Source organism: Hippopotamus amphibius, chromosome 11, assembly GCF_030028045.1.
Source record: "Hippopotamus amphibius kiboko isolate mHipAmp2 chromosome 11, mHipAmp2.hap2, whole genome shotgun sequence".
NCBI classification, from domain to species: domain Eukaryota; kingdom Metazoa; phylum Chordata; class Mammalia; order Artiodactyla; family Hippopotamidae; genus Hippopotamus; species Hippopotamus amphibius.
In genome coordinates this window covers 76,750,069-76,768,630 of record NC_080196.1, presented here as the reverse complement: position 1 = coordinate 76,768,630, position 18,562 = coordinate 76,750,069, and the positions used below count along the sequence as shown (strand labels likewise).

The 18,562-nt window shown below is 44.6% G+C and overlaps 1 protein-coding gene across 2 annotated transcripts; it reads right to left on the bottom strand.

The window, feature by feature from the left end:
• Positions 1–506: 506 nt before the first annotated feature.
• Positions 507–18,021, bottom strand: TYMS (thymidylate synthetase). 2 transcript variants are annotated; one of them, XM_057699124.1, is made up of 8 exons: positions 17,759–18,021; positions 15,760–15,833; positions 13,359–13,533; positions 4,927–5,028; positions 4,059–4,234; positions 3,647–3,718; positions 1,398–1,440; positions 507–1,265 (listed from the first exon to the last, which is right to left on the bottom strand). In XM_057699124.1, exons 1-8 carry the CDS (start codon positions 17,961–17,963, stop codon positions 1,213–1,215), a joined length of 900 nt encoding a protein of 299 aa, XP_057555107.1. In that variant the 5' UTR covers positions 17,964–18,021; the 3' UTR covers positions 507–1,212. The 2 variants fall into 2 exon arrangements, with proteins under 2 accessions (XP_057555107.1, XP_057555106.1); XM_057699123.1 differs by lacking the exon at positions 1,398–1,440.
• Between the last annotated feature and the right edge of the window lie 541 nt (positions 18,022–18,562).

The window sequence follows — 18,562 nt, the reverse complement described above, 5'->3', positions numbered from 1 at the left end:
ATTAGAACAAGTTCAGCTAAAAGTCATACTAACCTCAGGCATCAACTCAGTCATCATTATTACTTGATTCTTTTAGCAAACAAACACATATTCTTCTATGTAATCTTTGAACAAAAGTAGGTCCAACTAACTCAAAGTCCAGGAAGATATTCTTAAAATTTCTATCACATGCTATTACCTAGACATTAAACTGTACTTTGAAAATAAGCAGCATGTTGGAATAATTCCTTAATCTTTTTAAAAACACACTTCTCATGAATTAGCATAATAAAGCAGTCCTGCAGTACTACAGGGTATCTGACATGCAGCAAAGGTAAAAACATTTCACTGATCAGCCCTGAAGTGGTTTAGCATGTTTCTCTTGCTCAGTTTAGCATGTTAGTAGAGAATTCACACCATGCTGAAGCTAACAAGGGTAAAATGGTATTTCACAGACTACTTTTATACCCATTAAAGCCTTTATTCTAAATAATCATGTTATTTTAATGATAAAATGCAGCCAGAATTAGATGAATCACAGAAAAGTAGGGTGAAATATAGCTTAGTCAGCATTTCTAAAATATACCCGACCCATCTAGACAGCATCTAAACAAGAACACAGCATGTGTATGTTTATTCAGGAGGGTTTGGGTAAATCTATTTTAGGCAGGAACTGAGCAGACAGATGGCAACATGGACTTTAAAAAAACACAAATGCAAAACATTTATTATAGCAAGATATAAAACAAATACAACTTTAAATGTTCATAACCACACTAGGCATTACCATGACTGACGGTGTTATCCAGCTTGCCCAAATTTGGGGGAATATATATATAACACTTGAAATTCACTGACCATTTTCATAAAAACACTATGAAGTCTGAATAAGGAGTATGTACATTTTTTCTTTTCTGTCATTAATCACAGTCTCTACATTTACATACATCTTCAGTGAGTTACCCAAACTCAAGGCCTTTGATTACTAAGAGAACCAGCACAGCTCTATTTGCCAGTGCAACATCCTTAAAAGTTAATGAATAACTGATAGATCACCAACAGGTTTTGACCTAGTTCCTTCTCCTTTAGAGCAAAATTAACTTTTACCTGAGTGTAAATATCCTTCAAACAACTCCTTTAAAAGCATTCTACACAGCCATTTCCATTTTAATAGTCGGGTGAGGATTGTAGCCTTCAATCTGAAAGTCTTCAGCCTTGAAGTCATCGATTTTCTCAACTTTTCGAAGGATTTTGAGCTTGGGGAAAGGCCTTGGTTCTCGCTGAAGCTAAAAACAACAGAAGACATTATTTTGCCAGATCCATACTTTAACTTTGCTCCCTGAGGCCCTTCATGAAACAAATCACACACTATTATACCAATAAAGTATTATTTCACAGGCGTGGAATAATGCAGATACCTTGTCCCTGGCTATTCAATGCTGCTGACTGATTCTCTCGCCCCTGTGGAGAGGGAAAGGTGTTCAGTAGAATCGATGGTGTCAAGAGCCTTGGTGACTCACCAGCTTTAAGTTCCTATAATCAACTGCTCTTGGTAAATTGTCAAAGACAGGGCCTACTAGTTACAGAATGGTTACTTAAGTCCCTTGATCTCTAGCCCAACTGTCCCTGGCAGAAAGCACAAGGAGAGATGACACATGCTGACAACTAACAGAAAGGGATGAAAGCCAGGACCCCAGCAATGAGGACATGGACACAGGTCACGACCTCATATTATTCTGTCCAGCAGGACTGGAGCAGACTGCAGAGGGGAGCTCTGGATGAGCCCTGTGTCACCCTCTATAATCACGGCAGCCAAGCTCCTCAAAGACTTGCCAAACCCAGACCTAACGTGGAAGGGACTAAAAGCTTTTTGGTTCTAATTTTTCTCCTTGGGGTTCATTAAGCACAGGACACCCATATTTTTATTGCCATTTCAAATCATCCTTTGTTGAAAATAAACTAAAAATGGCTGAAAGACTTGTAAGACATGACACCATAAAACTCCTAGAAGAGAGCGTAGGTAAAATATTCTGACATAAATTATACCAATGTTTTAAGTCAGTCTCCCAAAGCCTTAGAAATAAAAACAAAAATAAACAAATGAGACCCAATCTAACTTACAAGCTTTTGCACAGCAAAGGAAACCATAAGACAAAAAGACAACCTACAGAATGGTAGAAAATATTTGCAAATAATGCAATTGACAATGGTTAATTCCAAAATATACACAGACAGCTCATACAACTCAACAACCAAAAAACAAACCACCCAATCAAAAAATGGGCAGAAGACCTAAAAAGACACTTCTCCAAAGAAGAAATACAGATGGCCAATAGGCACATGAAAAGATGCTCAATATCGCTAATTATTAGAGAAATGCAAATCAAAACCATGAGGTACCACCTCACGCCAGTCAGAATGGCCATCATTAAAATGTCTTCAAATAACATGCTGGAGAGGGGGTGGAGAAAAGGGAACCCTCCTACACTGTTGGTGGGAATGTAAGTTGTTGCAGCCACTGTGGAAAACAGTATGGAGGTTCCTCAGAAAACTAAAAACAGACGTACCATATGACCCAGCAAATCCATACCTGGGTATGTATCCAGACAAAACTGTAATTCAAGGATACATGCACCCCTATGTTCCTAGCAGCACTATTCACAATAGCCAAGACATGGAAACAACCTAAATGTCCACTGACAAATGAATGGATAAAGAAGATGTGGTTCATGTACACAATGGAATACTACTTAGCTATAAAAAAGAATGAAATAATGCCATTTCAGCTACATGGACAGACCTAGAGATCATAGTAAGCAAAGTAAGTCAGAGGACAAATACCATATGACATCACTTATATGTGGAACCTAAAATATGACACAAATGAACCACCCATAAAACAAACAGAATGAGGACACAGAAGAGACTGGTGGTTGCCAAGGGGGAGGGGGCTGGCGGGGGATGGAGTGGGAGTTTGGGATTAGCAGATGCAAAGTGGCATATATGAATGGATAAACAACAAAATCCTACTGTACAGCATCTCCCATTCAAGCTGAAATGAGTGACTTGTGCTCCCTTCGTGGCACCTATGTATGCAATACCCTCTGATAAACCACAATGGAAAAGAATCTGAAAAAGAACATATGTATGTATAACTGAGTCACTTTGCTGGACAGCACTAATTGATGATGTAAATCAACTATATTTCAATTAAAAAACCAACAAACCTCCCCCCCCCCCCCCCAAAAAAAACCAAAAATCAAATCCTTTGTTGGCTGCTGTAACTTATGGAAGTGAACACAGACTTCTGAAAGTTCAGACCTAAGTACTGTATTTAGCATAAGACTAAGGGAAAACATTTGCATTTGAACACTCTTCCAAATAAAAAACTCGAATTAAAATGTCACTAAACCTTCTGGTCCAAAGATGGCTTCTCCTCTCTAGTAATGGTGCTTAGTACCTCACAGCACCTGTCACGTTAAGTGTCTGTCGCCATTGAGGCCTGTCTGCCTTGTCTCTGCCCACCCACCACCATCCGCAAACCTGCAAGCAGGTCCTCTTATCTCATCACAGCACTGAGAACGCCTATTACAGGAGGGATGTTTCCCATATGAACCTTTTATCAAGAGAAGGCACCAAATCAAAGTGTGACAGATACATTTCTTACCTGAATTTTCAGTGGCTCGATGTGATTCAGGTAAACGTGTGCATCTCCCAAAGTGTGTACAAAGTCACCTGGCTAAACCCCACGGGAGAAAGCAAAGCAGTAAATGCTTTAGTTTAAATCCCTTTAAAACACATCATGTAAAAACACGATACACACTATGCAGACATCCCAAAGCTTTCCACAAGGAATTTAACCAGCGTCACTTTTAAGAAAACTTGACTCATCAAAGTTATAATAAATAACCTATATGATCCCTTAGTTTATACAGAGCACAAGGCCAGGAACGCTCCAAGGAGGTCAGAGTGATCCAGTTCATTCCTCATTTACATATAGCATGTTCTTCCCTGTTACAGGATCTAACAGCTCAGTGCTTTAGGCTGGCGACAGCCTTTCCTCCCCGAGAGCAGCCTACCTTCAGGCCTGTGATGTGTGCGATCATGTAGGTCAGCAGGGAGTAGCTGGCGATGTTGAAGGGCACACCCAGGCCCATGTCTCCCGACCTCTGGTACAGCTGGCAGGACAGCTCACCGTTCACCACATAGAACTGGCAAAGGGCGTGGCACGGGGGGAGGGCCATGAGCGGGAGATCTGAGGAGCCAGCACAGAGGAAAGTCAAGAGGGGTGCTGGTTTTAAAGAACACAGCTCTAGGCAAAGAGGAACAGAAACAGAAGCCAACTGATATAGTGGAGATGCTGAGAAAGAACCACTGGACCAGCGACCCCCACGACCCTCACAGACCATTCCAACCCAGGGATGGCATAAGGCCAACAACAGAGACCTGTCCATCATTGTGAGACTGTGAGTGCATGCTGACAGCCAAAGCCATACTCTCCCATCCAAGCTGAAATGACTTACTTGTGCTACGTTCGTGGCACCAAACCACAATACTGGCAACTCAGGCACACCCTCCTGTATTCAAAATCTCTATTATAAATGCAAATATTCCACTCTGGGTATTTACTACACCTTGGTAGAGTTTAGTTTTACAATATAATTGTTTAAAATGTTCATAATACTGAGGTGGAGATGATCTGAAATTCCATCTGCCCCAATTTAAAATGCTAAAATTTTCATGAGTATTTTTATAGGCAATTTAAAGTCCATAAAACACAAATTTAATTTCATCTGAGGCCAACCTCACCCTCTGAAGGTGAAAATGGGAATGCCCAGGGTCACACAAACAGCCAGACAGCCTGGGGCAGTTCCTGGCACCGCCTCCCACCCAGTGCCTCTGCAGGAGGCAGTCAGGACATGGGAGGGTGACTGGGATACAATCGACCTTTTGGATTCCAAGCACACATGATGATTCTTCTGTCGTCAGGGTTGGTTTTGATTGTGTCGATCACTTTTTGCAGTTGATCTACTCCTTGACCTGAATAATCTGCAGAAGTGGCAAAAAGAGAGACCACCACACACATGAATCACGGCATCCCATGATGGGCCTCAGAGGTCATCAACCACACTGTCCTCCCACAGGCCCCCTTGGCCCACGGTTACACAATACCCAACGAACAATACATATGTCTCATATTTCGTTGGGTTATGTTGAGTCTGGGCTCCTAGTTCTGTCCTCTGGAGCTATAACAAAGTCTTTTTTCTTACCTACTTCAGAGTCCTTTAAATACTTCGCCATGGTGTCCCTCCTTTCCCTTCTCCTATCACTAACCTCCTTCATCCTCAACAATTTGCTTCTTCCAGTGGTCCCCGCGGGACGTAGTCTCTATACCATCAACCAGCCTTGTTACACTCCACTGCCAGGCACAGGGCTGGATCTTCAGCAGAATTTACCCTTCCATACACAGACCAACTAACAGAGGACGAAGACTCCTCTTTGTCATCTAGACACTATCCTTCCAACACTCCCACCTAAAATTACAATTTAACAGCTAAACACCTACTGGCTTGTAAATATTAGGAAACCTCTTTAATTATTATACCACCTTGTACTTTTCTCCCATTTCTGGTGTCTGGACTTTAAGTCCTTGCCTCCTTCTGAAATGAACTGGAAGCTGAGATGTGCAGAGCTTCACACCCCTCTGGTTAAACTTCTTGTTGGAGTCAGCCTATGCTCGAGTCCAGTGGTTCTTAACTTGGGGGAAGAAAGTCCTTTCACCATCAAAGTTCCAGAAAAGATTTCAAAAAAGATGAACTGTATCTTGATTGTGGTGGTAGTTACATAAACCTACACGTGCTAAAATTGCACACTCAGATCTGTGAAGCTAGAGAAATCTGGTAAGTGCTGTGGGTTTTACCAATGTTAATTTACGTGAGAGGTTACACATTCTTTTTTTTTGCAATTTCCAAGACAAAAAAGACAAACTCTTGTACTGAAATCCAACAGCTAAGCATGCATACAACTCTAAGGCCCATAACTAGGGCACCTACCAGATACTGGTGGGGGACCTCAACACCCAAGGAGATGGGAGGAACACCTGAGCCACTGGGTGGGGGAGAAGTGGAGGCCAGATGGGACCAGCATCCCTGAGGGGTGGCTGGGAGGAGGGACCCCCTACTTGGGCTGGGAAGCCTGCTGGGCTCGGGGCCAGGTCCTCCGCCCTCCAAGGCCCCCTCCCACGGTGTTGGTCCTAGGGGCGTAGGAGGGTGGCAGGGGAGAAGAGGAGAGGTAAACAGGGAGGGGCCCTCTAGGATTGGAGGATCAGGGGGGAATGTGTCTAGCTTTTCTTCTGACCACTTGGCCCCAGGGAGCCTGGTCCCTCTGGGCCCCCTCCAGTCACGTGGGTCCTGGGGCGGGGGGGAATGGACATTGGGGGGCATGGGGAATACACTCTAGGAGCAGAGGATCAGGGGAGACATGGCTAGTTTCCCCTGCCCACTTGAGCCCTGGAAAGTCTGTTGGGCTTCTGGGCCTGGTCCCCTGACTTCCAGGGTCCTCTCCAGCAGTGTGGGTTCTAGGGGTGTTGGGGGGGGAGGGGAAAGATGAATGCAGAGGGACCCTCCAGGATCAGAAGATCAGGGGGAACCGCACCTAGAGTTTCCTCACCCACTTGGGCCCAGGGAGCCTGCTGCAGTCCCAGACCTGGTCCTCTGCCCTCAGAGGCCAGAGGCACTCCTGGGCCCTTCCAGCCCTGCCCCCACCCTGGGCCACCTTTTCCAGCTGCTGGGTCTTAAGCCTAGACCCTGCTCACCTCAACTCTGCCCCTGCCTAAGCCACCGCCACCCCCAACCCCCCCCCCACCCCAGCAATCAAGGCTTCTGGCTTTTTTCCCCTCTTCCTCTTTTACACTATTGTGGTTCTGTTTTACCTTTCAATTGTTTCATCTATATTTTTGTTTTTTCTAGCATATCTGTTATTTTCTAATCTTATTTTATTTTTTACTCTGTTATTGTTCTGCTCCTTTGTCTCTTTTTTTTTTTTCTTTTCTCCTGCCCTGCATGGCTTGCAGGATCTTGGCTTACCAGCCAGGGGTCAGGCCTGAGCTCCTGCAGGGGGAGCTCCGAGTCTGAACCACTGGACTAACAGAGAACCTCAGACCCCAGGAAATATTCATCGGAGTGAGGCCTCCTGGAGGTCCTCATCTCAGTACCAAGACCTGGCTCTACCTAACAGGCAACAAACTTCAGTGCTGGAAGCCTCAGACCAAACCACCACTAAGAAAGGAACACAATCCCATCCATCCATCCAAAAAAAAAAAAATGGCAAAAAAAAATGTTACAGATGAAGGAGCAAGGTAAAAACCTACAAGACCAAATAAATGAAGAGGAAGTAGGCAACCTACCTGAAACAGAATTCAGAGTAATGACAGTAAAGATGATGGAGAATCTTGGAAACAGAATGGAGGCACAGATTGGGAAAACAAAAGAAAATGTTTAACAAAGATCTAGGAGAATTAAAGAACAAACAACAGAGATGAATAACACAATAACTGAAATGAAAAATACACTAGAAGGAATCAATAACAGAATAACAGAGGCATAAGAATGAATAAATGAGCTGGAAGACAGAATGGTGGAAATAATTGCCAAGGAGTAGAATAAAGAAAAGAGAATGAAAAGAATTGAAGACAATCTCACAGACTGGGATTGGGACAACACTAAATGCACCAACATTCAAATTATAGGGGTCCCAGAAGAAGAAGAGAAAAAGAAAGGGTTTGAGAAAATATTCAAGGAGATTATAGTTGAAAGCTTCCCTAACATGGGAAAGGAAACAGCCACCCAACTTCACGAAGCACAGAGTCCTGTACAGGATAAACCCTAGGAAAAACACACCAAGACATATATTAATCAAACTAACAAAAACTAAATTCCAAGAAAAAATACTAAAAGCAGCAAGGGAAGAGCAAAAAATAACATACAAGGGAATCCCTATAAGGTTATCAGCTGATTTTTCAGCAGAAACTCTGCAGGCCAGAAGGGAGTGGCAAGATATACTTAAAGTGATGAAAGAGAAAAACCTACAACCAAGAATACACTACCCAGCAAGGATCTCATTCAGATTTGATGGAGAAATCAAAAGCTTTAGAGACAAGCAACAGCTAAGAGAATTCAGCATCACCAAATCAGCTTTATCACAAATGCTAAAGGAACTCCTCTGGGGGGAAACACAAGAGAAGAAAAAGATCCACAAAAACACACCCAAAACAAAACAGTAATAGAAACATACATATCGATAATAACCTTGAATGTAAATGGATTAAATGCTCCATCCAAAAGACACAGACTGGGCTGAATGAATACAAAAACAAGACCCATTATTATGCTATCTACAAAAGACCCACTTCAGACCTAGGGACACACACAGACTGAAAGTGAAAGGATGGAAGAAGATATTCCATGTAAATAGAAATCAAAAGAAAGCTGGAATAGCAATACCTGTATCAGATAAAATAGACTTTAAAATAAAGACTGTTACAAGAGATAAGGAAGGACACAACATAATGATCAAGGGATCAATCCAAGAAGAAGATATAACAATTATAAATATTCATGCACCCAACATAAGAGCACCTCAATACATAAGGCAAATGCTAACAACCATGAAAGGGTAAATTGACAGTAACACAATAATAGGAGGGGACTTTAACACCCCACTTACACCAATGGACAGATCATCCAAACAGAAAACAAATAAGGAAACACAAGCTTTAAATGACACAATAAACCAGGTAGATTTAATTGATATTTATAGGACCTTCCATCCGAAAAATACGCTTTCTTTCCAAGTACACAAGGAACATTCTCCAGGATAGATCACATCTTGGGTCACAAATCAAGTCTCGGAAATTTAGAAAATTGAAACATATCAAGCACCTTTTCTGACCACGACACTATGAGATCAGAAATCAATTACAGGAAAAGAAACTGTAAAAAACAAATACATGGAGGATAAACAGCATACACTAAGTAACCAAGATATTACTGAAGAAATCAAAGAGGAAATAAAAAAATACATAGAAACAAATGACAATGAAAACATGATGACCCAAAACTATGGGACACAGCAAAAGCAGTTCTAAGAGGTAATTTTATAGCAATACAATCCTACCTCAAGAAACAAGAAAAATCTCAAACAATCTAACCTTACATCTAAAGCAACTAGAGAAAGAACAAAGAAAACCCAAAGTCAGTAAAAGGAAAGAAATCAAAGATCAGAGCAGAAATAAATGAAACAGAAACAAAGAAAACAACAGCAAAGATCAATAAAACTGAAAGTTGGTTCTTTGAGAAGATAAAATTGATAAACTTTTAGCCAGACTCATCAAGAAAAAAGGGAGAGGATGAAAATCAATAAAATTAGAAATGAAAAAGGAGAAATCACAACTGACACTGCAGAAATACAAAGGATTATAAGAAATTACTATGAACAGCTATATGCCAGTAAAATGGACAACCTCAAAGAAATGGACAAATTCTTGGAAAGGTACAATTTTCCACGACTGAACCAGGAATAAGTAGAAAATATAAACAGACCTATCACAAGTAATGAAATTGAAACTGTAATTAAAAATCTTCCAACAAACAAAAGTCCAGGACCAGATGGCTTCACAGAGGAATTCTTTCAAACATTTATAGAAAAGCTAACACCCATCCTTCTCAAACTCTTCCCAAAAACTGCAGAGGGAGGAACACTCCCAAATTTGTTCAACAAGGCCACCATCACCCTGATACCAAAACCAGACAAAGATATCACAAAAAAAGAAAATTACAGGCCAATATGACTGATGAACACAGACGCAAAAATCCTCAACAAAATACTAACAAACAGAAACCAACAATATATGAAAAGGATCACACACCATGATCAAGTGGAATTTATCCCAAGAATGCAAGGATTCTTCAATATATGCAAATCAATCAATGTAATACACCATATTAACAAATTAAGGAATAAAAACCACATAATCAACTCAATAGATGCAGAAAAAGCTTTTGACAAAATTCAACACTCATTTATGATAACAACTGTCTAGAAAATGGGCACAGAGGGAACCTACCTTAATACAATAAAGGCCATATATGATAAACCCAGAGCAAACATCATTCTCAATGGTGAAAAACTGAAAGCATTTCCACTAAGATCAGGAACAAGACAAGGATGTCTACTCTTGATGCTGTTATTCAACATAGTTTAGAAGTCCTGGCCACAGCAATCAGAAGAGAAAAAGAAATAAAAGGAATCCAAATTGGAGAAGAATTAAAATTGTCACTGTTTGCAGATATACACGGAAGATCCTAAAGATGCCACCAGAAAACTACTTGAGCTAATCAATGAATTTGGTAAAGTTGCAGGATACAAAATTAACACACAGAAATCTCTTGCATTCCTATACAGTAACAACGAAAGATCAGAAAGAGAAATTAAGAAAACAATTCCATTTACCATCACAACAAAAAGAATAAAATACCTAGGAATAAATCTACGTAAGGAGGCAAAAGACCTGTTACTCAGAAAACTATAAAACACTGATGAAAGAATTCAAAGATGACATAAACATATGGAGAAATATACCATGTTCTTGGACTGGAAGAATCAATATTGTGAAAATGACTATACCACCCAAAGCAATCTACAGATTCAATGCAATCCCTATCAAATTATCAATGGCATTCTTCACAGAATTAGAACAAAAAATTTTATAATTTGTGTGGAAACACAAAAGACCCTGAACAGCAAAGCAATCTTGACAAAGAAAAACAGAGCTGGAGGAATGAGGCTCCCCGACTTCAAACTATACTGCAAAGCTACAGCAATCAAGACACTATGGGACTTCCCTGGTGGTGCAGTGGTTAAGAATCTGCCTGCCAATGCAGGGGACACAGGTTCGAGCCCTGGTCCAGGAAGATCCCACATGCCGTGGAGCAACTAAGCCCGTGTGCCACAACTACTGAGCCTGCTCTCTAGAGCCCGCGAGTCACAACTACTGACCCCGCATGCTGCAGTTACTGAAGCCTGCACACCTAGAGCCTGTGCTCTGCAACAACAGAAGCCACCACAATGAGAAACCATAAACAAGATGAAAAGACAACCCTCAGTATGGGAGAAAATATTTGCAAATGAAGCAACAGGAGAATTAATCTCCAGAATATACAAACAGCTCACAGAGCTCAAAATCAAACAAACAAAACAACCCAATTAAAAAGTGGGCAGAAGACCTAAATAGACATTTCACCAAAGAAGACATACAGATGGCCAAGAGGCACATGAAAAGATGCTCAACATCACTCATTATTAGAGAAATGCAAATCAAAACTACAATGAGGTATCACCTCACACCGGTTAGAATGGGCATCATCAGAAAATCTACAAACAGTAAATGCTGGAGAGAGTGTGGAGAAAAGGGAACCCTTTTGCACTGCTGGTGGGAATGTAAATTGATACAGCCACCATGGAGAACAGTATGGAGGTTTCTTAAAAATAGAATTACCACATGACCCAGCAATCCCACTATTGGGCATATACCCTGAGAAAACTGTAATTCAAAAGGACACATGTACCCCAAAGTTCACTGCTACACTATTTACAACAGCCAGAACATGGAAGCAACCTAAACGTCCATTGACAGATGAATGGGTAAAGCTGTGATACATCTATACAATGGAATATTACTCAGCCATAAAAAGGAACAAAATTGGGTCATTTGTAGAGATCTGGATTGACCTAGTCTGTCATACAGAGTGCAGTAAGCCAGAAAGAGAAAAACAAATGTATATTAACACATATATGTGGAATCTAGAAAAATGGTACAGATGAACTATTTGCAGGGCAGAAATAGAGATGTAGAGAATGGACATGTGGACACAGGGCTGGAAGGGGAGGGTGGGACGAACCGGGAGATTAGGATTGACATATATACACTACCATGCGTAAAATAGATAGCTAACGGGAACATGCTATAAAGCACAGGAAGATCAGCTTGGTGCTCTGTGACAACCTAGACGGGTGGGATGGGGGTAGGGGTGGGAGGGAGGTCCAAGAGGGAGGGGATATGGGTATGTATATGGCTGATCCACTTCATTGTGCAGCAGAAACTAACACAACACTGCAAATCAATTATACTCCACAAAAAAAAAAAAAAAAAAAAAACAACTCTAAGGCCATAATTTCATTAGGCTCCTCAAGGGAGAATAAATAATTGAACACTAGGCAGGATTTAAGCACGAGTAACCCTGGGGTGTAGCCTCACATGCTGAGGATGTCCTAGGACAGACACTGCATTCTAACAACAGACAGACCTTGCATCTACAGAAACAGTTTGGCCCACAGATCATTTTTTTTGGTGTGTGGCAAAATTTATATAACATTAAATTGACCATTTTAACCATTTTAAAGTGTGAAGTCAGTGGCATTAAGTACTGATACATTCCCAGTGTTGTGCAACCATCACCACCATCCACTCTAGATCTTCTTCATTTTCCCAAACTGAAATTCTGTCCCCATTAAACAACAACTCCCCATCCACTTTCAGTCTGTGAATTTGCCTATTCCAGGTTGGCATGGTATTTTTTAACTTACCGAAGTTGTCAACATTCCAGACTTAGGCTTTTATTGAAGAACCTGACAATATCAGGCCTAAATCCCTCCAGCCGGCTAGAGCCGAGGTGTGACTGCCCCGTTTAGATGAGACATGCTTTCCAGGTCACTGGTTTTTGCCCAGCCAGCACTGAGCACACACACACACACCCACACCCACAGGCAGGCATTTGCTTCTGCAATCCCTGACCTAAGGAAGGGGGGATAAGAAGGGTTGAAGGACCTGGACTGGACTCTGTGACACTCACAAGTGGAGCCACCAAGTGACAGAGGAGGGTGAATGTCCAGTGGTGAGATGTTTCATCTTCCCCATGCCAGCAGGGCGGAGAGGAGAGAGTGACTGGAGACTGGTCCCCAGCATCACTAGTGTGCTGGGTGGCAGAGTTTTGAAAAGGGGAGATCATGGCCACCAAAGGGCAATCCTGGGACCCTCGTCCCCCAGATGAATTTCCAACCCTACCCCCAACACCATGACCAACCACCAACTGGGTCACTATCTGCTGATGAGCAAGGTACACGGGGTGCCAAGACCCGGCAAGTGCTAACCACCAGGCTAGCTAGGATGGGATCTGACCCTCCACATGAATCTGAAGCAGCACCTCACAAGGTCCGAGTTATATATCCACTACCCCATCACCAGCTTCCTAACCCCCAGGCTTCACCTGCAACAATGGAACAAACTCAGGCTATGAGAGGGACTCAGGAAATCATCTCCTCACCTGAATCCATCTCTTTGTATTCAGCCCCAAAATGCCTCCACTGAAAGCCATAAACTGGGCCTAAATCCCCTTCTGCTCTGGTGGAAAATCCCAGGCTGTCCAAGAAGTCTCGGGACCCATTGGCATCCCAGATTTTCACTCCCTTGGAAGACAGCTCCTTAGCATTTGTGGATCCCTGGAAGAGATGGAAGAGAGCAGCAATCAGTGAATTCTGTGCCTTCAGAGTCGGTCCCCCAAAAGCCTCCCCCCAAAGTGGGCCTGTGGCTGTGCTGACAGACGGGAGACAGCACCTGACACAACCCATCATTAAGCAGGCTGGTCCCAGTCCAAACTTTCTGAGGGCCCCCAGGACAGTCCACTCAAATCTTTTTTCCTATTCCCCACAACTAAAATTTCTAAACACCTCCAAGTCCTTTAATTATTTCCATCTCATCTAACAGTTTTGTGTTTAACTAAATGCGTCCTGTGTCTAAGTGTGATGCTGCGGAATGAATCTAATGCCTCACGTGCAATCTGTTGGGTGTATCTTAGAACTGGTGTATCAGGGATTTCCACTGATTGGCCTAATCAGTATTAGATTTTCTGGCAAATATGTCAGTCATACATCTTACAAGTGCCACTATCAAGTCATATTTATCCCCAACCTATACTTGCAAAGTTAAGATGTGGGTTTTGGGGGGTTTTTTTGGTGCCAACTACAAGCTTTACGTTCCTCTTACATATACTTCATTGCATTAGATTTGATCCATGTATCCTGATCATGCTCTCAGGTCAAGGACAGACCCACCTGGCCTCTGGGTACGATGTGCTGTAAGGTTACAAGCAAGGCTATGAGGCCACACACACTGGGCCCCATGCCTGCCCTCTTCTGCCTTCTCCTCTGACCAGCTCCCTGACCCCTCTAGCCTCACCATCGGCACCCAGAAAAGAGCACAGCAGGAGTAACCACCACCCATAGTACTGTGAGGAGTAGATAATACAAGCAAAATGTTCAACACTCAACAGATACTTACTGCACAGACTATATTTCTTATCTTGACCGAAGATCTCAGCTGAAGTGTAGGTACGTTCTGACTCCTGTATCTTTCGAATCACCCATGGAGTGACTATATTAGAGGCAAGTCTAATGTGTTCCTGGCAAAGACTTATTAGAATCCTAACTCCAGCTTTAAGATAAAACAAGCAAATGCATTTTATTTCTGAGCATCTCAGTTTCTCCCTTTCTGCCATCGAGTTTGTGCTAATTTTTTTTCACTTCCAACAATTCATTTCTCAATCTTTCACATGTTGCTTCAAAAGTCCCCCTTTCCATCCATTCAGACAGGGCTGTAGCTGGTTTACAAATGTCCTCTTCTAAGATTTGTGCTGATGTATTTGGAAGTAGAGGCTCACTGTCAGTTGAGAGAGGCCAACTCAGAAGAAAATAACCCAAGAATACAGAACTAAGGGAGACTGGATTGGATCCAAATCTAAACCTTTTCTAAAATGTGTAAGGAGGTCTTGGGCTTGCTTTGGCCTAAGACAATACAAGCCACAGAACTACCCTATAGAAAGGATCCCAACCTCTAGCCCAGCCCAGAACAGAGCCCATCTCCTCAGGCACCCTGTGACCAGTGCTGGCCAGAGTACCACTGATCCAAACCAGGAAATGGAGGGGAAGCCCAGGTGTGGCCGCTACCCATCATCACAGAGCTCTAGCTTGTTACTCAAGAGACCCTTCTAGCTTACCCAACATGAGCGCATGGCTGGGATGTAAATTCAGTGATTAATCCATGTTGAGTGCCTACTGTGTGGCAGACTGTGTTCTACAGGATGCAACAGTGGACAAGAGAAATTCTCTGCCCTCATGGAGCTTATAATTCTTTTCTAAATTTTTAAAAATTTTAATTTTTAAATATATTTTCATTAAAAAATTTTTATTTATTTGATTGTCTGCCTTTCCCCTTAAAGGGGGTAAAGGGGGAGGGCAGACCTTATACATGTTTCTCTATAGAGAAAACAAAGGGCGGGTGGAAGGAGGTGGGGGGGCAATCACAGTCTTAAACAGGAGGCAGGGAAAGCTCACTGAGCAGAACTTGAGGGTAAGGGAGCAAGTCATGCTACACTGGGGGGAAGCGCAGGTTCCAGGGAGTAGGTTCCAGGGAACTGTGCCTAGGCCCCAGGTGGGAATGTCCTGGTTGTATTCGAAGATTAGCAAGGAGGCCAGGGTGGGAGGAGCAGAGTCAGAGGGACTCTGGCTGAGGCCAGAGCTGAGACAGGATGATAAGGACCTTGGCTCCTACTGAGTGAAATGGGAGCCACTAAGGGCTTTAGGCCGAGGAGTGACATGATGTGACTTTTAAAAGGATCCTGCTGGTCCTGTATTGAGAACAGACAATTGATTCAGCAGCAACTTCTTTACCTTGATAAACCACAGCAACTCCTCCAAAACACCCTTCCAGAAAACACGTTTGGTTGTCAGCAGAGGAAATTCATCTGGAAAACAGTTTGCCATATAATTTCAAGATGGGAAAACAGAACATGCCATCCAACTTTCTCTGTAAAAGCAAACTGCCCCAGGACATAAGGCCCTGGAGTGACCACAGAGCAGCTGCAAAACTGCAACTTCTGCCACATGGGCACCCCTGGATCAGAGTGGAGCTCCCAAGGCTGCAGCCCCACGGCAGTGACACAATTCAGACCAAGACCACCACCCTCCAGTGCCAACCTGGCCACCAGACACAGGAATTCCACATAGTGAGATGGGGCAGGGGCAAGGCAGGGATGCCCATGTGGACAGGAAAGAGCTACCACCCACTACCTGGTTACTGTGAACCCTTCGCAGAGGTGTGAAGACAACACACAGAATGTGCCCTAGGACAAAGCCTGAAGGCCCCTACTCCATGATCATCCTGCCTGGGAAAACTTGCTCACCACAAGGGGATAATAGATACTGCCCTTGCCCAAACTGAACAGTTTTTAAATGTTCACAAAGAAAATTAACCTCCATGTTTCAAGTGTACTAAAAATAGTTAACTGTTTAAATACTTGATGTGCATAATCCTATTTAATCCTCAAAACAACCCTCCTTGAGGCTCCAATATGCTCTCCATTTTACAAGCACCAGGTGGTAATACACAAGTCTGCATCCAGCAGTTGAGAGAAACGTGAAAGCTTCTCTCTAAATTCGGTACCTATTTAGTCGACATTATCAGTTGTACAGATGATATTCATGCAACATTCTTCAAGCACCTACTTCCCTCCATCTTGAGGATCATTTCCTCCATTTTGAGCACATGGGGAAGCTGAAGATGGGAGAAGTTAAGCAACTCGACTAAGGTCTAAGCAGAGGGGCTGGAAGAAAAACTAGGTCTGTGGCTCAGGGTGCAGAAGCTACAGGAAGGTGGATCCCCTCTGCTCGGACACTGCAGCCCGGTATTTTCAGACTCATGAATGGGTGTGGGACTTCCCCCGGCGGCCTAGTGGTTAACCCTCTGCGCTTCCACTGCCAAGGGCAGGGGCTGGATCCCTGGGCAGCAAACTAAGGTCCTGCAAGCCGTACGGTGCCGCCAAAAAATTAAAAAAAAAAAAAAAAAAGGGGGGGTGGGGTGGGGTGGCTGTGCACCGGAGGGTTTCTCCCCTGACCTGGGTGAATCTGCTTCACCAACAGTTGGTCTCCCCACTCACAACCGCCCTCCACACCTGTTTCATGAAATTTTGTCCCGTGCCGACCCCCATCCCGCCCACCTGTGCCCTGAAAGCCCGACCCTAACAACCCCCAAAGACACGCTTCTTCCCAGGGGTCGCCCTGTTTTAAAGACAAGGACAAATAAGAACTCTCAGACGCTCGCGTTCCTGTTTCAAGGTTTAAGAGGAAAGCTAGATCGCCGGACCAGATGGGAAAGCTGCTGCGAGTTACAACTTCCCGCCCCCGCTTCTCAGCTCCCGCCTCCCGCCGCGGCCCCGCCCACGTCACCTTCGCTCCAATTTTTAAAAACTTTGCAAAGTGGAACAGCCGTCGAGGAGGGAAGAGGGGGGCAACAAAGGGGCCCTGCGGCCAAGGCCTGGGTCAAGCCCGGGCAGATCCTCTCCCAACCTCTAGTCTGCGGCAAACGCAGCGGGATCGCGCCCGCTTTGGGGAGACAGCATCACGGGATGAGTAAGAGCCGGAGGGCCTGGTTTCACCTCCCAGCTTTGCCCCTCCAGTCCGTGTGACCCTACGCGAGTCCTCTCTCTCATCCGAGCCTCAGTTTCGGCGTCCGCACAGTGGGGCTGCCCAGGCCGCTTCCCCTCCCCGCGGGGTTGAGGTCAGGACTAAACGCCGACGGCGGGGCCCCGCCTATCCGGCGCGCTCTCCCCCGCGCAGCCCCGCGCGCACCGGGCGTGCCCGCCTTCCCGCCCCCCTGGCGAGGCCGCCTTACCTCTCAGGCTGTAGCGCGCCTGCATGCCGAACACCGACAGGGTGCCGGTGCCGGTGCGGTCATCCTTACGGAAGCCGCAGCGGAGGATGTGCTTGATCTGCCCCAAGTACTGCAGCTCCCCGTGCGGCGGCGGCGGCTCGGCGCCCTGCTCCTGCGCGGCGGGAGGAGACGGCGGGCGCGGCAGCTCTGAGCCGGCGGCGGGCATGGCGCGGCTGCTGGCGCGGCTGCAGGGACGCGACGCGGACTGGCGACGTGGCCGCGCCTTTTCCCACAGCCTGCTTTCCCGCCACCGCTCCGGAGGCTCCGCCCCTTCCGTTGACGGTTCCGTGGCGTCGGCTCCGAGCCCGCGAGACCCCGCCTCTCGCGTCCCAAAAGCGCGCGCGGAGGGGGGGAGGGGGCATGGGGGGAGGGGGCATGGGGGGAGGGGGCATGGGGGGAGGGGCGGGGGAGGGGGGGCGGTCTGGATACGCGCTCGCCTTTCCGAATTGCGTTCCATCTAGCCCATTTTAAAAATCAAGAACCGTTGACCTGGAAAGCAAATTCTAAAACTGTATCTTGGTGCGTCGCCTGAGAAAGGCCACTCTCGTTGGAAAGATTCGGGGTCGATGGCGCCTTTCGGTGATCAAGGGAACCCTGAAACAATTTACACGGGTTCCCATTTTCCCCCATCCTGACTCAAAGCCCGCAGCTGGAGCAGATAGAGTAAGGCAGCTTTTTCAGTTAATAACAGCCAGCCGTTTTCAGTTTTGAATGCCAAGTTTTTCAGTTTTAGTGAAACGTTTATAATATAAACACTGGTGGGTA